This window comes from Mixophyes fleayi, chromosome 5, assembly GCF_038048845.1.
Source record: "Mixophyes fleayi isolate aMixFle1 chromosome 5, aMixFle1.hap1, whole genome shotgun sequence".
NCBI lineage: Eukaryota > Metazoa > Chordata > Amphibia > Anura > Limnodynastidae > Mixophyes > Mixophyes fleayi.
The window spans coordinates 178,219,229-178,242,736 of NC_134406.1; the positions used below are offsets into that span (position 1 = coordinate 178,219,229).

The 23,508-nt window shown below is 40.9% G+C and overlaps 1 protein-coding gene and 1 pseudogene across 2 annotated transcripts in view; one reads left to right on the forward strand and one right to left on the reverse strand.

The window, feature by feature from the left end:
* Window positions 1-1,519: 1,519 nt before the first annotated feature.
* LOC142159693 (U2 spliceosomal RNA) lies at window positions 1,520-1,725 on the forward strand (annotated as a pseudogene).
* A 5,433-nt stretch (window positions 1,726-7,158) lies between these two features.
* Window positions 7,159-23,508, reverse strand: part of GFOD1 (Gfo/Idh/MocA-like oxidoreductase domain containing 1) — a 61,040-nt gene continuing 44,690 nt past the window's right edge. Inside the window, exons 1-2 of one of the 2 annotated variants that reach the window (XM_075213089.1) lie at window positions 10,923-10,998; window positions 7,159-10,128 (exon numbers count right to left, since the gene is read on the reverse strand). In XM_075213089.1, coding sequence (XP_075069190.1) covers window positions 9,209-10,072 — 864 coding nt within the window. In that variant the 5' untranslated portion in view covers window positions 10,073-10,128; window positions 10,923-10,998 and the 3' untranslated portion in view covers window positions 7,159-9,208. Of the gene's footprint in view, window positions 10,129-10,922; window positions 10,999-23,508 lie in introns of those variants that run through there. The other variant, XM_075213088.1, reaches the window with a different exon arrangement.

The window sequence follows — 23,508 nt, forward strand, 5'->3', positions numbered from 1 at the left end:
ACTGATCACCTAGTGGCCTCTCCAACATGAATTTGGGAGTGAAGGTAAGATAGCGTTAAGTGGACTGTGGTACCTATACAATAGGTATTCCATATTGTATCTCCAACACCTGAGTGGCAGAAGAGCAGGCATGAGTTATTTTAAAGATCTTGTTCAACTATGCATCAGGTAGGTTACTCTCTGCTCATGGACTTCACAAAGTGTGGAGGAGAGGTCACAGCAGCTTCAATAAGAGTTGTTTTAATGCTAATAAAAATAAAAAACAGATTCTGTGTCAGAGCTGAACTAAATAGCAAGGGGATTTCAAATCCCTGCTTTGCTAGTCACATTAACGCAGTGCCGAGAGCCTCACACTCGGAAGTTGGGTAGCGCGAGCGGCAACAGGATGGAAGCAGGAGCGTGGAACAGGTAAGTCCTTACATTTGGCTAGTCAAATCCAGACCCTTTCTCAGGTGTCCAAAACCTTTTTGACGCGTCCAACACTTGGGCAGAAAATTTAGTGCTATCTAGCCCCAGTCTGATTGGCCATCTGCACTATTTAAAGCAGGTAGGACTTATCCTCTCTGCCAGTTATAGCATTGAGACTCTCAGTTGCTGACCTGCTGTCCTTTATCCTGTGGACACTTTTTCCATTTGCTGATTGATTCCTGTTGTGACCCCTGTCGTTTCAGAACCCTATTTGTAGGCTGATTGACCTGACCTTTGGCTTTGTTATTTGGACTTCCCTGCTCGCTGCCAGCCCTGACCCTTTGGCCTGTCCCAGACTAATCTGCTTGCTATAGACCCCTGACAGCTCCTGATCGTCCATTCCTGTCTTGGCTGCCGCCTCCTATCTACCTGCAGCGGTATTGTATATAAGCTTCCACTACGCTAAAAGTTAAGACCTGGGGCATCCAAGTACCTGTGAACACAACAAGCTCTATGGGAAAGGCTGCTGCTATAGGCGAAGACCTCTGTCACTTGGTCTGGAAGTGACAGAGGTCTGGAAGCTTATGTCAATAACCATTAGCCGTAACACACTGATAGTTTATCAAAAAAAGGCTCTTATAATTAGAGGAAAAATGTATAAAAATGTATCCTTACAGCAGCCAGGTATGCTGCCATGTTTTCAATGGAAGTCTACAATTGTCTGTGGTGCGGGGAAATATATTTCTGAACATAGCCAGGTGTTTACAAAAGTACATTTTAAAATGTCAATAGATGCAGAGTAAGAACACACCATTGTATAAGCCTAGTAAAACATAATTGCAATGTAATTTGCTAAGCATAAACATTTGCATACATTAGTTTTGGTAGCGGGACACGTGCATACGTTACTCTGTGAAAATAAAACAGATAACATTTCCATACCTCTACAGAACCGCTCTGTGATGCAAAGAAATTGCCACATACAAGCATCTGCTCAATCATGTAATATAGCCGCAATCAATGAAGAAACGGGATCAGCTGTGGACATCGAATCAGAAGCAATTAAGCAATGTTGTGGCTTGTCATCATCATCATCATCCTCTTGTATTTTTTACATTTCTCAGCCTTTTGGCTAAGATCATGTGTAGTATCTGTTTTTATGAGTAGGGCCTGTGCTGCCTTGGTCCTCTGGACCAAGACTGAGGGTGCAGAGAAAGCCCAGGATAATGTCCTCCCGAAGTGAGGGATGTCTAGAATAACTGATGCTGCACCATCTCTTGATCTGAATGGCACTTCTGGATATGCAGGAGAATCTTTATATTTGCCATGAAATTAGTCTGGGGCCATATCAACACGCTAGTATTTATTTTTATTTTCACGTCTTGTTGGTCTGTTTCACTTTTGTGTTTTTTCTTCACGAATCTAAGGTGTGTCATAGGCCATTATGGGTTCTGTAGTCCCCAATGGTCTATGAAGGAGGGGTGGCCCTGAGGCTCCCACTCCCCAGAACCAAACGCTGCCCTACCATTTGGGGGAGGGCAAGTTGCCAGATTCTGGGTGAAGCTTTGGTGGATCCTAAGACAAAGAGAAGAACCCTTTCTCTTTAGAGGAGGGACTGAAGTTTGCTGCACCCTCTTGTATTTACAACTGCCCTGTAGCAGGTGCAAAAGATACACCTCCTAACGGGCACATATACTGTATGTATTACCCAGTATTGTTTTATTAATGTTTGTTGCCAATTGTAAAGCACTATGGAACTTGCTGGCGCTATATAAATAAATGATGATGATGATGATGATGATGATATACACAAAACTACTGGTGTCCATAAGCTGTACTTGCAGGAACACCTTACTGTACTTGGCCTATATTAGACTGGCCCTTCCCTCCCCCTCTCCAGTTGTGAGTCGTGTCAATTCTGCATGTGCGCATTTGTGTGCTTTCTGAGCATGCACAGTGTAATTTAGTTTATTTTTTTACGCAAAAGGCGTATGTTCCACTCTGCATCAGGTCCAAAGTGTCTAATTTGGCAGTAAGTACATATTTGTGGAAGGGACAGCTTATCTCTGTGTTCACAGAATGGACGGTTCATCCTTTTTTTTTAACCATCCAGTTAACTGGCAGTAGTTTGAGACCAAGGTTTGAGGTGTGTCTGGCCTGGAGGGAAGTATGGATAAAATTGGATAGGTGTAATATTTGTGTGTCTATGCTTAACAATTGTTTAAGTTTCCAGCATTGTAATGTAGGGGAGATTGTGGGGTGATACACCTGCATGTGGGTGTGCACACAGGGAGCTATTTTTGCTGGAAGACCTAGGGCAAGATTTACTAAGCTGCGGGTTTGAAAAAGTGGGGATGTTGCCTATAGCAACCAATAAGATTCTAGCTGTCATTTATTTAGCACTTTCTACAAAATGACATCTAGAATCTGATTGGTTGCTATAGGCAACATCCCCACTTCTTCAAACCCGCAGCTTAGTAAATCTAGCCCTTGGTGTTCCTAAATGTTCTATCGAGGGTCCACTCTAATACCCTGCTGAGTAACATAGCTTTATATTAGTGATAGACAGAAGCAGTAGGTCCCCTGTATTTTTATGAAGTAACTTGGTTCATGGTGAAATCAGGGAATTTCACTCCTTATTATATATTATTTTTCATACCTCCCAATTTAAATTCAATGGCTTAAATCGGAATGTAGAGCAAGCTACTGCAGTATACAAAAGAGATACATTCATAAGCCTTGGACTTCAACACCAGATAAGCACAACATTTATTATGTCCATTCCATTAATTATTAACCAAGTGTGTGGTGTTAATAACAGATGTTCACAGGTAGTCAGAAATAATACAAAATATACCTCTGTAAGGTCACTGATACCTTACCAAAAATATCTGTAATATTTTGGAAGCAGAACAAAAATTACATTTGGTAAATAATTGGTGTAAATATATATGTTTTTTGTTCTGCAAAGGCTTGATTGCCATCACAACATTATAAGACATTCATTTTCATTAAAATAAATTAAACAGGACAGGAATTGGATAGCAGTTTTATAATTACAAGATAAATGGTGGCTGGTCTATATGTGGCAACCCTTCACTGAAAAACATTTGAATAACAATTAAATGTCACGTCTTAATATTTTCAGAATTCTGCAGTCTTGTACCAAATATAATGAAGTTACTGTGACTTTGCTGCAATAGTTCTAAATTTCATCTACCTGTCCTTATTAAAATAATCTTCTGGGGCTATGGTTTATACCCTACAGCAGTGGTTCCCAAACTGTGCGCCTAGGCTCCCTGGGGTGCCACGAAGATCTCACAGGGGTGCCAGGGCCAGTGGTAAGCAAGACGGAGGACTACTTGGTAATTATTTTTGCTTAGGGATGCCTTGGAAAAATTATGGAGACCATAAGGGTGTCTCGAACTGACAAAGTTTGGGATCCACTGCCCTACAGTCCTTTTTTCAGTGTTTATAACATTTTATTACCAGTTGCACAAATGATGTGCTGTTGATACGGAATGTTGCCCAAATAAACAAACTCACAGTCCTGCATGCATACTTCTGAACATTGCTCACCCGTAACACCAGACAAGGTGCTCGCGCACACAGAAAAGGGGCATGATCGCACAGCATTGGGGTGTTGTCATGTAGGGTGTGCCTATTGCTTGTATAGTGCTAGGCCACCCTTGAATTGCCATGTTCACTGGTGGACGTGCACGCACTGGCTCCCCGTGGCAAGCAGGGACATAACTCACAACTTCCCGGTACGGGTCAAACGTGCCGTCTTTCAGGACAGTCCCCTCAAATAGGGAAGATTTTGCCTCAATCAGGACAATTGGGAAGTATGTGTGTGCAGTTTGCAATCTTTGGTGTTAACTATTGGTGCTCAGACTTTTCAAACAGTATCACCGCCAGAATGAAGTGACGGTGGCAATCTCTGCACTTTGGATCTACCATTGTGGAGACCTTATTCATCAGAAGAAAGTGTTCCAGAGCGAGTCCCCAATATTCAAGTATGGGATGGGGGTAATTCAAGTATAGATGTAATTAGTTTTTAAAAGTAATTTTTCTAACTGGAGTTGTCCTGTTGTCGTGCTTTTCAATTATCTAGCTTTGTGCTTTCCTTCTTGAGAATAATCAATGTTCCACTGTATATCCGACTGGATACCTTTTTTGTATTAATAAAATATCATTAAGAACTCTTAACATTCTTAAAATGAATTCATCCCATCACTGTGGAATAGCTTGCATCAATTAGCTGCTCAGGATAAGCTCTGTGATTTGTAGGCAGTTCATATAGTACATTTGAACATGTATTGTAAAAACTTCTAAGACACAAATACACATAAAACTATAATACAGTTTTGAACCTTCAATTATTGGAAATGGTTACTGGTTTCTAGATATGACTCTGGAAATATGTCTGCCTGATAATGTTCCCATTTTTCAGTATTGACCATCCGGACAGCACAATTCCTATATGCCATGTTGGATGCAATTCCCATTGTCTGGGCTTTGTAACTTATTTTTAATTAAATATTTCTATTTAAAATGCAACAAAAAATTAGATTCTAACTATGTTCACTGAACATGTTATAAAAGACATTGGGGTCCTGAGTCATTGAGGAAAGTAAGGCAGAAAAATAAGTATTAAATGTTCTCCGGGACAAACCATGTTACAATGCAAGGGGTGCAAATTAGTTATTATTCTGCACATAAGTTAAATACTGGCTGTTTTTTCATGTAGCTCACAAATACTTGATAGCTTTATTTTTACACTGAAATTTAAAGTTGTTCTAGGACATACCCTACCCCAACTATAAATCTGTCCCCACATTTTAAATTTATCTTCCCTGCAATGCAACATGGTTTTGCTCAGGTGCAAAGTTACTCCATTTTAATGCTTTGCTCTCCTTAATAACTCAGGCCCTGGGTGTACCTGTACAGACTCAGCAGCAGAGTGAAACTATACTACTGGAAACTATTTGCAAATTTTGGCAACTATGACCTATGGAAAAGACCCTTAAGTAAATGCAATGCAAATGAAATCCCCCCTGGGAACAGTTGGGCAGAATGAATTAACCTAAAGCTTATAGAACCTAAAGCTTATAGAATGGAAAAGTGTTGGTTCTGCCAATAGCAACAAATCAGATACTAGCTATCATTTATCCTAGTGATGGGCAATCCAAAATACTTTGAGGCTCGCATGTGTGGCCCTCCAAACTCCAAAATGCCGCAAATTACCCTTAATTTTAAGAATAAAAAAACAACTTTGTCACCCACACATCACTCATACAAAAATGCACTCACATGCCCATCGGCTCCAAAATAGCACTGTATGCCACTCAGCCTGCCACTTGCGCCAAAATATCCCCATGCCTTCAGACACCCACTTATCACATAATGCCTTCACATGCCCTATGATCCCACACGGCACTCAGATCTCCCCACATGCCCCTCAGACTTTCCCACATGCCCATCACGCAGTGGTGGAACTACCATTGGTGTGGCAGGTGCTGTGCTACAAGGCCCATGGAGATAATGGGGCCTGCTGCATGGCAGTTGCAGAGGGTCGGGTTCCTGATTCCCTCCTCCCTGCACTGGGGCCCACAGCTCGCTATTTCTGCCTCTGCCCTCACATGCTACTCGAACCTCCCCACATGCCCCAGACTTCCCAGGCATATCCCTCACACCTCTTTCACAAGCCATTCACACCTCCAGACACTTACCTGTACTGCCAGAGCCTAAAGAGGAAGGGAGAGCACATGAATCCAAAGTGGTAACTCCTCCTCTGATTGGTTGTGCCTCATGACCTCACTGTACAGAGGAGGACACATGACATGGAACCCAGCTGCTCCCATTTAGTATTATTCTCTGTTGCGTACCACTATTTTTTTTAGTATATTCTAGAAAATTACAGCTAGAAGATGATTGGTTGCTATTGGCAACACCTTCATTATTCCGTTTTGAAATCTTTATTACATATGGGATCGGAAAACTAACAAGAAAATTCTTTCACAAATAGCAGTTACTTAGCAGAAAGTAAACTGCCACCTTCACATAACTCGGCTACAATTAGAAATGCAGTATTTTTACAGTATTTTTATCTGGGACTCGAGCGCTTATAAAAGTCAATGTAAATTAATAGAAACTTTATTTCTCCTGAACATAAAGGCTTCTCTTGCGTAACATATTAGCATTATATTCCATTTATATTTCTACTTTCCGGTGATAAACAAAATACTAAGCTATTCTGAATGCTAATACTACAGGTGCAATCTACAAGAGTCAATAAGATGAGAGTCTGATTGAATAATGCCCCTGCTCATCTCATGGCTTTACCACATGCAGTAGTATTAGGTTATATAATGCATTTTCTTATTTCTTATAGAAGGGCAGATTCACTTATGTTCATCAATAAATTCCAAATATACATTTATGTTTTACAGCTGCACTAGAACCTATGTAAAATTTTTGACTAAAGTGCCACACCCCCTAGCCAGAGTCCCAGGGGCTGCTATATCCAGTATGTTCACCAACTTTAAAGGCAACAGAGTGAATGTGTGGATGAGAGGACCAAGCACAAGCTGAAATCTATTTATTTCCGGCAGTGGCTGTAAGAGGATCAAAGGAGTCCTGCATCGAGCAGCCACTGGTACTTGGAATAGGGAGGCACCTTAGTAAAATCATTTACTAGGAGGTACTGCAGTTTTACATTTTTCGTTTCATAGCACACACACTACAATATACTGATTTTGGTGGATTTTATTGAATACTGGCCACATGCACTGTTATTATCAAATAAACCTGTCTTATTTTGCCTCGTGTATGCTCCAAAGGAGAGAGTTACCTGAAAACTTACATTTTGTGCATCATCATTAGACAGGTCTGTAAATCCAGTCAGCAATGTATCTGTATTTAATAGTCCTGCATTGTGATCTGGCTGGCGAGTCGATCTGTGCAATTTGGGCACCCATATGAATAGAAAACTGGAAGGTTACCCTGTCGCTCAGTACTCAGATGCAGACTTATGTACAATGGCAGACAGTTATGAAAACTAATGTGCTGTAACCCATTGCAACCAAACATATTGAACTGTCAATTTTCTAGTACAGTTCAGAAAATGAAAATAACATGATATCCTGCAATGGGCAACAGCACTTGTTTTATACTGTTGCGTTTGTACCAATTTTCATGTGTACACTCAATATTTAGAATGATAAAAACCTTTATGTACAAAGTGACCTGCTCTGTGCATACCTATACCACTGAAGATCTTATTCCATGTAACCCAGAGAAAGATTTTGAGACATTTAGGGCCTGATTCATCAAGGAACATAAATCCTGATAAGTCCAATATTTTGCGCAAAATCGCTCTGTGCATGACCAGAAACAGACCATTTGCCAGTGAACGCAACAACATCCAATTCATCTTCCAGCGCACAGGACACCTACGACAGCCTACGATTTCAGAGGCAGAACAGGGAGGGGAATAGGGATATGCACGTAGTCAATGTAGAGCAAGAGCGTGCCAAGCTCGCAGCAGCGCCCGATTCAGGCTTTGGGCATCTCAAAGGTACGTGTGTTTCTGCTGTATCACTAGCACCAGCTACAGGGCAAGTGTAAGTCTTGTGTGAAAGAGATGACGGATGTGTTTGCATGTTAGAACATGTTTGCATTTAGAAGCAACTGTAAAAATGCATTTTATGTACGGTAGACATTAATAACATCATGACAGATTTTTAAAATGTTTTAATTAATGACTATATTGTTAACCGGTGACAATCATTAAATATTTTTTTTTTTTCTCTGCATTCTGCTTGGACTTTATATTCCCCATATGTATTGGACGTACCCTGCTGTGTATAGTGTCTGTCAAAGCAGAGTGTACCTAGACCCAAATTCAACAAAAGATTCTTTAGATCACCCTGTAGTATATGCATATGCGATAATTGCGTGTGTGCCCGAATTACATGCGTATTATTAAGAAAACGCAGTTTACATTAGTTTTGCATGCCTTAATGAATCAGGCCCTTAGTGTAGTGGGACCATAAACAATGTCTTCACATTAGGGTTGCCAACTGGTGGGTACTGTGTATGCCTGTCTATTACAAACAGGACTCTCTGCCAAAGTAAATAATATAGTAAAAATGTAACAGAAATAATTTCTTATAAAGAAGGTGGCAACTTTGCATGGCTTAATGGAAAAGAACTTCAGGCTTGACTTTGACAACTAATACTACACATTAGCAATAATGCATATTACACATTGCAGTCAGATAGCACAGTTTATACTGCAGTACACAATCTAAACAGTATACTACTTACAAGGAACAGTAATTCAAGTGAGAATGATGTGCAATGTGTTTTGAATAATAAGCTACAGCGGACCATGTGTTTGGGGAATGCGTAAACAATAGTCAATAAATTCGATATACAGGATGAAGATAGCCGCTTAGAGCAATCTATATGGAACTGACATTCACATTTTATAAGCGTGAAACAATCTTGAAAATGTACACATCTGCGATGATGGCCCTTTTCTACAGCTCAAAGGCAAATGAAGTTATGCAATTGTGGATAATTACCCCTCACTAAAATACATTCTGATAAATGTTCACAGCTTGTATGCTGCGGAAAGTGAATACTGAGTTCCTTTCCAACTGCAGCAGTTTTACAAATATGCATAAGTTATATCATAGAACTGTACCATCTGCCTTGGTACAAAAATGCCTTTTAAGCAGCCTATATTTACAAATGCTAATGAATCCTGATCTGGCTACATCTGGTGAGACTGCTAGCAGTACAAAGACATCCGGCTCCTGCGCATAGCTTCGCTAATTAAGTAAGCAGGGCTTAATTCAGGCTCCTCTGTCATTATCACTATATTCTGCCATTCACCAGTCTGGTTAGATTGTTTAATTGTGTCCACTACACATAGAGCATATAAACAGTCATCAAAGGTGGCTGCCATAGTAAGCGGCCTGCCATCCCATGTTCTTCTGTCGTCCTGGTCTTCAAATGCTTGCCGCACAGCCTGTACCATTTTGATCGTCCCTCTCAGATACGGGGAAGGAATGTCACTAAAGGCCTTTTCAGGCAAGAGGGAGTTGCTGACAGGTGTGGAGTCCTTTAAAAGTAATTCTCGTTCACAAGAGATGTTGCTTTGTCCATAAAGGTCTGTGCCCGTTACAATCAGTCTACCAGTTGACCCAACGACTATTACATCTTGTTTAAATTCCCCAGGGACATTAAAGTTGAGAGTAACTGTACAGCATACTCCTCCTTCAAGGACCATCTGAAATGTACAAAAATCATCACTGGTAATCTGGCGTATTCCTTTTATGTGGTCTGTCTGCTTCACAAACGTTTTAAGGAGTCCATGGACCTTCACTGCTTTCTGACTGGTCAGGAAAGTCAAAAGGTCAATGATATAGCTGCCTACAGAATGCAGTCCTCCGCCACCCATGAGGTCATCGCAGCTCCAGTTGTACTTCTTCCCCAGTAGGCTCCCGCTGTGGACCTGTACCTCACACACTTGAAGATCCCCCACATATCCTTCTTGAATCAGCTGCTTCATCTTCACAAAAGCAGGCAGAAAACGTAAGACATTCCCCATGATGCTCATGAGCTTTGGGTAATAGTGAGCTGCTGACATCATCCGAAATGCATCAAGGGGCGTTGCTGTTCTGTCACAGATGACATTCTTACCAATTCCTGCAGGACATGAGAAAGAAAAGGATGAGTTACTTCAATATGACCACATTATCCAGCAATGGTTCTTATACATGCACTGTCATTTATTCAAACAGCTAAAAGGCTACTAACCCTAAACCATGTTGGGTTCCATGTGTGTGGAAGGTGACAACACAAATGCCACAAGTTTATATTAAATTACTAATTTGAGTGCTATTATTTTTCCACTGTTTTTTCTAAAATGTCAAACAGAAACAATTTAGAAAATAGCAAAGCGATGGTGAAGGCCAGTCCGATATTACAAGCAGAAAGCAAGAGGTAGTGTTGCTACTATATAGCTTGTGCTGTATCTCAGCAAACATAGCACATAAATCACTATTTTTATTCAATCCACTGCTGAAATGAAAACTAATATTTATGGCATAATAGGAAAAATTATAAAGTAATAAAAAAAAAAGATACTATGCTAATATTGATTAGTTAAGAGTATCATTGTTATTTAACACAGAGCGCTGTTCTCTGACAAATCACTACCTGTACTATCCTTCTCCTAACATTTAATAGAAAATAAAATCATTAAGAAGAATGCAGAAATAATGCATAAGAAGGTAGAGTGTGATTTAATACTGTATAAATCAACATTACAGACAATACACTACGAGCTGTCAGTGAAGAGACTGCACTAAGAATAACCTGTTCTCCAAGGAGCAACAATTCCATAAAAGTATAATAAAGTAATTAGAGATGTGTAAGGTTTTGTTGGTCCTCTGTGAGTATGTTATTGAAAATGGTGTAATAAATATTCATTCACTTACAATGAAATCCCGGTACTCCCATCTGATTAGATAGTAAACACGTACAAGATATTTGCATGCACTTCCTGTATCCTGGTGATCTCTGCTATAAGATAGGAATATGGCTATCAATGAGGCGACATGACTTATGACTTTGTAGCAGATACAATGTGCAATAGACAGACTGCAACTAATTGTGTTATAGTATCATTCACACAGAAAACTGTAGAGGCAATAAATAGTAGTTCCAAGATATAAGTCTTTCCAGATACACTAAAGAATTGCTAACAGAACTTAATATGAAAAGCAATTCTGAATCCACAATTTTGTTGCTGTGAAATTATTTCATTTGTTAAACAAAGTATGGTTTTGAAGTGCAACCCCAATGTGGTTTTATGTGGGAGGACTCAATTTATCCACCTCAGTTTGTCTTCATATACGGACGGTTAGCTGTACAGTCATGTAACGTTTTTCCATTAGTAGCAGCCGGTCTCATTTTGGATTGTGTCTCCTGTGCATATCAAATAGGTCTATTTTTAACCTGATTAGTATAGATAATTCCAGTCGCCCACTTCCTGCAGGAAACAAGTGCAAATGCTGTTTCATTGATACCCAGTTCATAGGAGCAGTTTATGGACAGTTCAGTTAGATCCCGACAAGCTTGTAAAAAATAACAAGAAACAGCAAACTGTGCTGTCAAGAGGATGTTTAGTACAAGCTGCAATGCAAATTGCCTTATGGGCATAACCTTCGTTCTTAATTTATACATTTCCTGGCCTCATTATGTTTGCTTTATTGCACACTTACATACAACACTGGAACTAATGTGTTCACACAGGCACAATTTATGTTTATTTTTTATTAGATTTTTATTAAAATAAGAAATGGCACTTATTTATATTTGGCTGCATGTTGACTCCCTGCTACTCAATGAGTGTTTGGGAATCTCTAAGGATTTGTGCATATCTCTGGGGTGATGCCATATGGGCAATGCCTATTCCAATAATTGTGCTCCATAGTTTTATTTAATATCACCTAGGAAGAAGCAGGTCTCTCCACAGGCTCCAGTGACAGCTAGAGGCTCAACCAAGAGACCTTTCTATGAGAGTATCCAGAGGTGTGGCTCTCCCTGAATATTTATAGGTCTATCTCCAGGGTGTCTGTATATATATAGTTGTTATTTTAGGTGTATGTCTGCAATGTCATAGAGATTGATAATTTGTGTAGTGTATTACTCAATGTATCATGTCAGACTACATGTTATGTATATATAAACACGTCATGTGAGTTTATATTGATTCAGTGTTTAATAATATTCTCATCTGCTGTGTAAGCATTAAGTATATTATGTTTGGAATGCAATAAAATTGCTAGTAATGTAAGTACTTGTACAAAAGAATATTAAAATATAATTAGTAATGAATTGCTTAAAAGTAAACATTAGTTAAGAAAAAAGTTGATCATGTTGACCAATCCTAAATGGCATGGAAAACCATGGGCAGCACGATGGCTAAGTGGTTAGCACTTCTGCCTCACAGCGCTGGGGTCATGAGTTCGATTCCCAACCATGGCCTTATCTGTGTGGAGTTTGTATGTTCTCCTTGTGTTTGCGTGGGTTTCCTCCGGGTGCTCCGATTTCCTCCCAGACTCCAAAAACATACTTGTAGGTTAATTGGCTGCTATCAAAATTGACCCTAGTCTCTCTGTCTCTGTGTGTGTGTGTGTGTGTGTGTGTGTGTGTGTTAGGGAATTTAGATTGTAAGCTCCAATGGGGCAGGGACTGATGTGAGTGAGTTCTCTGTACAGTGCTGCGGAATCAGTGGCGCTAAATAAATGGTGATAACTATATGTAATGTGGATGCCAGCAGTGGTTGTGGTAGAAAACTGCATCTACCACAATTCAAGATGATCTACTTGTATCAGATTCCTAATCACTGAAACCCGACTGGTCCAGATTACAGATAAACTATATAGTCACACGTGCATGTTCACAGGCCCAGGTAGCATTATAACCCAGTATATGTCAATATTCCCATTGTGTGACCATGAATCTAAGTGTAAGCTGTTTCTGCACTCTTTGTTAGTGTTTGCGCTAAAAACACTGCAGCATGTTAGTGTCACCAGATTGTATCCAGAGAAACTTTACCTTCCCTCTCCCCATACTGCAGTACCAGAATCTAGTAGGAGATAGCAACTTGAAGTTATAGACACGGCATTCCCCCAGTGACATGGTCATGGAGGTCATATTCCCACCCAAATTCTCCTTCATCCTCTTCCACCTTAAATACTAAATTACCTTCAGCAAACAGGCAGGTAATGCATAATTATCTGTGATCAGTAGCAAAGTGCACTCTTGTTGAGTATTAACTACTATGGATGATTCTCCCCTTATTCAGTAAATCACAGCTCACAGAAAGAGAAGTGACCGTAGTTGTTACTAACCAACAGCAATGGGGCAGGCACAGATGTGAATGAGTTCTCTGTACAGCGCTGCGGAATTAGTGGCGCTATATAATTAAATAGATGATGATGTTGATTGCGGCACAGACTGAGAGTAGATACTAAATCAACTGGCCTAATTCCTGGTAATAATTTTGAAGCAGCATAAGGATGAACAGGGCATCCGCAGGGAGCAAATCAATATATTTTGGTTGTAATATTTTGACCAGCTCTGCTGTATTGTATGCTAGACAATAATGTAAAAGTGTTGGCTCATGGTGCAAATACAGGTTTGTGATGTCACACTACTAAATGCACCGATTTTGTACAGGGAAGTTCATGGACTTGTGGGCAGAACAGTGGCCTAGTGGTTAGTACTTCTGCCTCACAGAACTGGGGTCATGAGTTCGATTCCCGACCATGTCCTTATCAGAGTTTGTATGTTCTCCCTGTGTGTGCGTGGGTTTGCTCTGGGTGCTCTGGTTTCCTCCCACACTCCAAAAACATACTGGTAGGTTAATTGGCTGCTATCAAAATTGACCCTAGTCTCTACCTCTCTGTCTTTCTGTCCATCTGTGTGTGAGTGTGTGTCTATATTAGGGAATTTAGACTGTATGCTCCAATGGGGCAGAGACTGATGTGAATGAGTTCTCTGTACAGCGCTGCGGAATTAGTGGCACTATATAAATAAACGATGATGATGATGATGATGATGACTTTTAGGCCGATATGGCGTCATCTGCAGGGTTCCAAAAATGTGCACCTTCTCATGGGTAGGAGGCAGGCAGATCGGGGCATTCTTAGTTGGGTGCAACTTCAGTGGAACCACTTAGTTATGCAGCCACAGGAAGAAAGTAGATCTTGAAAACACACAAAATTACAAATGTAAGACTGTTTCTCTATCCTGATTAATTTAAGACTAAAATGAGGCTACAAAATGGAAAAGACTGCAGAAGGTCCCTCAGGGCGATTTTATGGGGCAGTTTTAAAAACTGCAATCTGAAATCTTGCTGTGTTAGTGCTTTCTGATGTAAATTAGGTGCATTGGAGATATATTTCAACTAATAAATGACTACTTTGGGTCTTTATAACATATTAGGTAATTGGGGGTTGTACATGCTAGTCATTTAGAACAGTGTTATATGCTGGTGGAGCAGTGTAATATTCTGCTACTAAGTGATGACAAGAGGACTCTAGCTGCACCACTTCAAGTGAGGACACATTTTAAACTGCTATTGTTGAATTTGGGGGCAACAGAAAGCAACCAAGAAGAAATAGAAACTCTATATATTCGGGCTGAACATATGAGATATTTTGAATACATAGTAATAGTCATGTCCACAAGAATTCTAAATCCCATCTAAAATATTTCTTAGCAGTATACGTTTGTATTTTTCTAATTAACTTTTAAACTCAGGAGGAAAGGTGGAGCGTGGGAATGCAGGGTTACATGTGAGATTCATTAAACCACTATACAAGCTTTCAGTACAAACAGATCTGGGAGCTGCTGGCAGGAAAGCAGATCATGCGAATATAGTCTAATCTTTCTGCAAAAGGACGTAAAGCACTTCTGTGTCACAGACACTAACTGAAATCCCATCTATGGACCTTCCAAAGATCACAATTTGTTTATGCTTCTTTTAATACTATGCTGGCAACTTGTTACATTATCTACAATAGATATATTTTCTGGATACTAAAATGCAAAAACATTGAAATCCTTTTATGACCGTGGGAACAGCACAAGGTCTAAAATAATGTTGAAAGAAAAATCAGGAAATATGGGAACAAGTCAAACAAGTTCATTAGGCATTTTAATATGGAAATGTATCACTTAACTTTTAACAAGCATGTCAATGCTTTATTTATCATTAATACTGACCAAAGGCTTAATAATTGTCTGAAATATATGAAACCTAGAAATGTTCATCATGTTCCTTATCGCAGTTTGCCACATTAGGAGGAAGTTGCTTCTCTATTTTGCACCACACTGAAGCAGCAGAGTGTGACTAAAAAGCTTGCCATCTTGCTTTGTAATATAATATGCATGGTGTATAATGGCCAGTGATGTCACAGCAAGCTGGTGGTGATGATCTCTCTTGCTATTCATGCTTAGTTTGTATCATAATGCTACAGTCATGAAAAATACAATAATGTACTGTAACAATTTTTTAATATGGTGTCCTCAACAATGGTATTGATATATTCTTATTTTACACAATTGGTAAAGTAATATAAATAAAAAACTTTCGAAGCCACTTATTATACTGTAATGCTGGTCACAGCCTGATCACTCAATAACCAGGTTTTTAGAGATTTTGGCCATGTACATCAAAGATTAGCAGTCATTTTGGGAGCTGGCCAAATCACAATACACTACAGGAGAGCCCAATGCGACCTCTTCCAGGGGATTAAGATCAAACTTGCTGGAACAATTTTGGACCCTGCCAGTATTCGTACAGAGGAAGTAGTATTCTCATGTGTGCGTTCTAAAGTGCTTGGTAATTGGCTTTTATGTGAATTCGCTTGTTAAACATACTGTTGTGTGAGCAGTGGCTGGACTGAGTAAGTGATCTATAGAGACAGCTTATAGCTTGTTTGGAGGACTTCTGTTGAGTAGTGCATTGACAGGCACACTGTTATATATGTATGTTTTATTTATGAATGTAATTGAATTAATCAATTAAGTGGCTCATTTTTCATACCTAATAAAAATATTGGATCTTTACCATATTTATTATTATTGCATATATATATATATATATATATTTAGAAAGGAAATGATTGCATGTGTTTCATCTGTCTTTTAACTGTGATTTTTCGCTTAGGTTTTGTATTTTATAGCATGTAGGAATAGTATTGGGTACATACACTTTATAGCAGCAGTTTCACAGTACTTTTCCAGTAATATTATTAGAGGTATTTTACGTTTGAGCACTCATTGTGTTATATAGTTTTAAAAATAGTTTACATAGTATTGTGGAACTACATGTCCCAGCAATTCCTGGTGATTGCTTAGACATGCTGGTTCCTGTTCTACAAGTGCCAGAATGCCCATGCTATGTAGTGTCACAATAGGATGTAAAAGGGGGGAAAACCCGAGGTTTAAAAATATTTTTATGTAAATAAACTCACCCCCTAACTTCTTGTTTATCTTTTGGCTGAACTAATAAATCCAATGGAAATCTTCATTCCTGAAGTAGAAATAAATCTATAATAAATGCCAAATACTACTCATAATGTGGAGAATCCTTATAGACTCACAACACTGAATAAAAATGAACTCTATTGACCTAGATGGTCAATTCCCGCTTTGCCAATCAGAAGCTGCCAACATGGGAAAACCGCTTGTGACTGGCTGAGTAGGAATTGACCACCTCTGTCAATTAAAATGTAATTTCAAATCAGGGCTCTGTAAAGAGGAGTTCTGTTACTCTAATGGTCTTTATTTTATTTTATCTCCACTTATAGCTTATACATCGTGGTTAAAAATTCTTATTGGACTATTACAGGAAATATGCTTGGTAAAAGAGTGGATTTACGGTGAGTTTATTTCTAAAAAAAAAAAGTGTTTTTTCTTCTAAAAACTGCCTTTTTATTTTTTTCTCCTATTTGAGCTAAAATAGCCAAAGGCTTGCTGGGACATCTAGTTTTACAAATAGCTGGGATAACTTGGATGACATAATCAGCCCATGCTGATTAATTCTGTGAGTGTTTCCCACTATGATAGGGGGACCCAACACTGCGTTTTCCTGTTATAATGGAAATAGTCCAGCTTTTCCTAGCCTGGTAGACTCTTTTAGTGGGAACCAGCCTAGGCTGTAGTGCTGGGAGTGGTTAGGGAATTTGGGGGTGGGAGAGACACATATTTTTGAAAAAAAAATGTTTGTTTGTTTTTTAATCTATTTTAATAGCCCAAAGTCCATATAAATGTTTGGGGCCATTAAAACGTATGACAAAAACAGAGATTTTCAGAAACACAAAACTAGTTGAATTGAACCTAAGGACACAAGTATACAATGCCAACATTGAGTGACAATCATACACTCTTATAGTATTGTACTCAACAATGTACATTTTTGAGCACCTCTTGATACACATTACAAAGGAGCCTAAAGCTGAAGAACTCGTATATACTAGGACTATACTTGAACTGCCTTACTAAGGACACACATTGACCCTCAACAGCCTATCCACATTACTTACATTATACACTTTATTGCACACACCACATTGTATGATGTAACTACTAGTAACATACAAATATATATATTAATATTTATCTTAGTATTATAGTCTATGTATACAACTCCTTTCTCAGGGTCTGATCAACCACTAGGCTGACCAGGCTGCAGCCTGGGGCGCTGGGTCCCGGGGGGCGCGGCACTGTGGGTATTTTTTGAAAAAAAAAAATTTTTTTTTTTTAAATTTTTTTTTTTTCTTCATTCATATTTTTTTCGGGTTGGGGGAGGGGGGGGGGGGTGTCGCCGCGGGGGGGGGGGGGGTCGCCGCGGGGGGGTGGAGGGCTCGACGATCAAAAGCATTGGTGGTCAGTGGTTAGCAACACACAGCCAATCGCCAGGCTGCCTGTTGCTGTGCAGCAGACAGGAAGCAGGACGTCTTCACTTCCTATCTGCTGATCTGAGGAGAGGAGCGACGCTGGCACAACAACAGGTAAGTGAAAGGGGGAACTGCCCTGCATATCTATAGGGAGGGGGGGGGAACTGCCCTGCATATCTATAGTGAGGGGGGGGACTGCCCTGCATATCTATAGGGAGGGGGGGAACTGCCCTGCATATCTATAGGGAGGGGGGGAACTGCCCTGCATATCTGTAGGGAGGGGGGGGAACTGCCCTGCATATCTATAGGGAGGGGGAGAACTGCCCTGCATATCTATAGGGAGGGGGGGAACTGCCCTGCATATCTATAGGGAGGGGGGGAACTGCCCTGCATATCTATAGGGAGGGGGGGGAACTGCCCTTCATATCTATAGGGAGGGGGGGGGGGAACTGCCCTGCATATCTATAGGGAGGGGGGGGGGGAAATGCCCTGCATATCTATAGGGAGGGGGGGAACTGCCCTGCATATCTATAGGGAGGGGGGGAACTGCCCTGCATATCTATAGGGAGGGGGAGAACTGCCCTGCATATCTATAGGGAGGGGGAACTGCCCTGCATATCTATAGGAAGGGGGGGCGGGGAAACTACCCTGCATATCTATAGGGAGGGGGGGGAACTACCCTGCATATCTATAGGGAGGGGGAAAACTACACTGCATATCTATAGAGAGGGGGGGGGGGGGGTAACTACCCTGCATATCTATAGGGAGGGGGGGGGGGGACTACCCTGCATATCTATAGGGAGGGAGAGGGGGGACTGTCATGCATATGTATAGGGAGGGAGAGGGGGACTGTCATACAAATCTATAGGGTGGGAAGGGGGGGGGGGCTGCCATGAAAATCTATAGGGAGGTAGAGAGGTTGATATGTATGAAGGAGGGCAGAGGAGGGGGGCTGATATATGTGACTGGGGGAGTTTTGATGTTACGGGGGGATAGCTAGCTAGCAGAGTGGAGGTAAGGAAAATAGCTGCAAGGGGGATGGATGCAGGGTGGGAGGTAAAGAAAATGGCTGCAGCAGGGGTTAAGAAAAATGGCTGGGGGGGGGGTTGTGGTTAAGGAAAATGGCTGCAGGGGGTATTTAAAAAATACAGCAGCTTTGGGGGGCAGAATCTCATGATTGTGTGGTGGTCACATGGGTGGTCTCAGCAATCACTAGAATACTAAATATTAGTGAGATGGGGCTGGTAGAGGTTTGTATTTGATTGACAACAAATATTCAGATATTGCTTATATATGCCTGTCCAATGGGGTACTTTTAGCTGGCCATAATGGAGTGTGTTGTTTTAACTAAAGGGCCTAATCATTCAGGGATTGCATTATAATACATTTTTGCATTTTCAAAAAAGGACGCCAACTTTCCAGAAGCCAGCGAGAGGATAACAAAGTTGCAAGAGAGAAGAGCAAGGACAGGTAAGAGACAATGGCACAATCTGTCTAAATTTGAATGCTGGAGAATACACCTGAACATTCATATTCAGGAGTGTTCCTATACACCTATATATGCGGAGGGGGGGGGGGGGGGGGGCGCTGCGGCCGTATTAGCCTAGGGCGGCCAGAACCCTTAATCAGGCCCTGTCCTTTCTCCTATAACGACCCTGTCCTGTCCTGCCCTGATCTGGCTGCCTATTCTTACAACATCACACTCACTTCAGTCAGCTCTAGTGACCGCATAGAATCCTCAGTGATCTGACCTTAGTCATGGTACACCAAACAGAACCACTACATGCAAAATTGTTCCTGCACTGTTCAGCGCAATTTGAGGACATCTCGCTCCAAGGCCTCTCTGCCAACCTGGATCACATCCCATTCCTCCCTCACAGCCCATGACTTTGTCACCTACAGACAAAACCAATGCCATTCAATAAGCTGTCTCCTAATGGCGGATCTCTCACACCTTCTTGTACACTACCCAATCCACCCACCCCCTGTAACCAAGGACAAAGTCTCTGCAATTATTTAACTTACTCAACAACAACCTGCCCCCTCAACCTTATTCCCTCCCAATGTCTCTATTCCCTCTCCCCCACTGCAAGCCCACCTCTAGCTCTCCTCTTCAACTTGTTGCTCTTCACTGGCACATTTAAACCAAAACGCCTGCCTCAACTATGGCAACCAGCTCCTTTCTGGCATCCTCCCACCCAACTATCCCCACTTCAATCTGTCCTAAATGCTGCAGCAAGATTGATCCTCCGCTGCTCTACATCACTCTGCAAATTACTACACTGGCTCCTCATACCTTTTAATATCCTCTGCAATCCAATTCAAATTACTTATCCTCAGCTACACCAATCATTCATACATCTCAAACCTCATCTGAAAATACTCTGTTTCATGCTCTCTTAGATCTACTTCTGGTCTGCTTCTCATCTTCATCTTTGTGGGCAGCACAGTGGATTAGTGGTTAGCCTCAAAACACTGGGGTCATGAGCTCAATTCCCGACCATGGCTTTATCTGTTTGGCGTTTGTATGTTCTCCCCGTGTTTGCGTGGGTTTCCTCCTGGCAATCCAAAAACATACTACTAGGTTAATTGCCAGCTATCAAATTCTAGTCTGTGTTTGTGTTAGGGAAATTAGACTGTAAGCTCTATTGGGGCATGTACTGATGTAAGTGAATTCTCTGTACAGCGCTGTGGAATTAGTGGTGTAATATAAATAGATGATGAAGTTGAAATGATGATCATAACAGACAAATCTCATTCCCGCCTACAAGACTTCTCTGATCACTACTGACTTAAGGACTCCGATCAGACTTTAACTCAACCTCCAAATCTTTAACGGCTCTATAAAAACCCACCTCTTTACTAGAGCATATATTACTTTCAACTATACTACTCACTAGTACACCCTCGCAACTGTCCCAATCTCCACTCTGACCCACACTTGCTCCTCTTTCTCAGCTCTGCCTTTCCCACTAGATTGCTAAGTCCTCCCTTCTGTTTGTATCCACATCTGCAATTATTTTGTCTTTGTTGTTTGTCCCTGTTTTATGTATGCTCTGCTATCCCAATGTTCAAAGCTGCAGAACACTGAGCCGACTTACAATTCAACAACAATAAGAATAATATTCACTAGATTAGAGAGTGTGGCCAATGAGTTTATTTTTTTGTTAAAAGTGTTGAACAAACTTTCCATTACTAGATTCCCCCAAAATACTGTCTTTTTGAGTTAGATAAGAGCGTAACAGACCAAAAGTAGAACTTATTTTAATAGGTTGCTTATGCTTTTTTTCCTCAATGGACTAGTACATTTAAGAAAACAATATAGTATGATGACATGATTTAGTTTGTTAAAAGGGCAAAAACTCATCTGTTTCATTTGGAATCATAGACCCCCACGGATCTCAGCCAGCATTCTCAAAAGGCCAATCTCTTCTGGCGGCAGAGGTCTTCCCGATATTAAACTATATTACCTGGCCTCCCACTTTTCACACATATGCCCCCCCAGGCTCCACTTCCTGGCTCGATATCGAATCTGCTTATACTACCCTGCCCGATCTTACACCCTTATGGGGTCTCTCCCCTGCACATCATCCTCCTACATCTAAAATGCTCCCTACTATCAAGTTTGACATCAAACTATGGGATTTTTACTCCTTTAAACTGAAACTTACCACACAACTATTCCCCTTAACCCCCATTTGGCACAATCCTGTATTCCCTCCTGGAATCTCTGCCTCAAGAGCTCGTCTTTGGACTAGAGCTGGCCTTAAATTCCCGATAGACTTCTCCAAAGTAAATCACTGGCTCCCACTGGCGGAACTCCAGCGTCACTCCCCATCCCGCATACTTAGTCCGTTTGAGTTTTTCCAAATTAGTCATTTTCTGCGGTCCCTTCCACCTACTTATGTTCTGCGAGATCTTTGAAGATCTTTGTAAAAATCACCCTAGGGACCCGGCTCAGTGAGGGAGGGGGAGTGAGTAGTAAGGTGTGGTGCAGTTTACTCTGATGCCAGGTTAGGGCCGGCCAAGCAGTGGGGTTATGAGAGAAGTGGGTGGACTTAAGGCTATATTGCATTATATCTCAACTTTATGGTATATTTATTGCAGCTGTCTTTCCTACTCTGAGGGCACATGAGGACGATTGGGAAAGGGATCTAGGTCCCCCTCCGGACGACGAGGTGTGGGAGGACATGAGACTGGGGATGGCCAAAAGCTCCATATCCACCAAACTTAAAGAAACATCTTATAAAATCTACTATCGTTGGTATTATACTCCTACTCGACTTCACAGCATGTTTCCCTCCTCTTCCCCTTATTGTTGGAGGGGCTGTGGCCTCAGGGGAACTATGCTCCATATATGGTGGACCTGCCCAATTATCTCCTCCTTCTGGGATGTGGTTTGTGGCATTCTAAACTCTCTATTTGAGGCTCCCGTTGCAAAGGACCCTTGGGTGTTTCTACTATGTTATCCTCCTCCAGAGCTCGACAAATTTTCCAAAAAACTAGCTTCACACATACTGACAGCGGCTAAATCCCTTATTGCACTAAACTGGAAAAAAACGTCCCCTCCCCCTCTAACAGATCTTAAAAAATAAATCTGGCATGTCGCAGCCATGGAACAGATTACCTATTACCTCCATGATAGAGGCCATGTTTTTAACCAGGTTGGGGCTCCATGGCAGTTTGTAGAAAGCTCACCCCCCCCCTAACAATTAGCTCCATGATAAGGACCCATGTGGGGTAAATCCGGCTCCCTTATACGCTTTGCCCCCTTACCTTCTTGAGTCATCTACACACTCTCCACATCCTGAGTTCTTTAATATCCCTGCTTTGTGGCCTCCCCACTCCCCCCCCTCTGACTCCCTTCCGCCCACCCCATTCCCATATTTCACACTTTCACTACAATTATATACAACTTGATACTGCATATAAAATTGTAAAAATGGTTGTCTTTCATTATAAGCTTCTATGTATAACATGTTGATTCGACTGTTCTGACTGTTTCTATACGTCTGTACAACAATAACACAGTGTTATTCCCTGTATTTGTTTATATGGTCAACCAAAATAAAGATTTTTTTTAAAAAAAGGGCAAAACCGGAAACTAAATAAGCCAATTACTAATGTTATTTGTATTCAAATTTTGTTGATTTCTTAAAGAAGAATTGTGCAAGTATTATAATGCATTCTCCAGTATCACAGAAGTTCTTGGACTAAGCTAGTACAGTACAAATTATTCTCTGCTGTTTAGTGTGACATGGAAACTCTGACTGGTGCTGTCATAACACACTTCACACAACACATTTTGAGTAGTGCAACAAACATTCCTTACGTTTCTACAGAGCTCAGGAGACACTCATTGTAAAATAATAACTTGCAGGGTAATGCAAATACCATGTCAGGCAGATAAGTTATGAAAAAAATACTACGTTCCGTATAGTGTGGGTCCTGGAATAGGTTTATGAGAGCTGAAAATACTACTGCAAACTCCAAAACTCCAGTGCAACCAAATATGGGGGTAAATGTAGCTGTGAGTTTCTGGCGGGTTAGAAAAGTGGATGTTGCCTATAGCAACCAATCAGATTCTAGTTATCATTAATTTTGTACA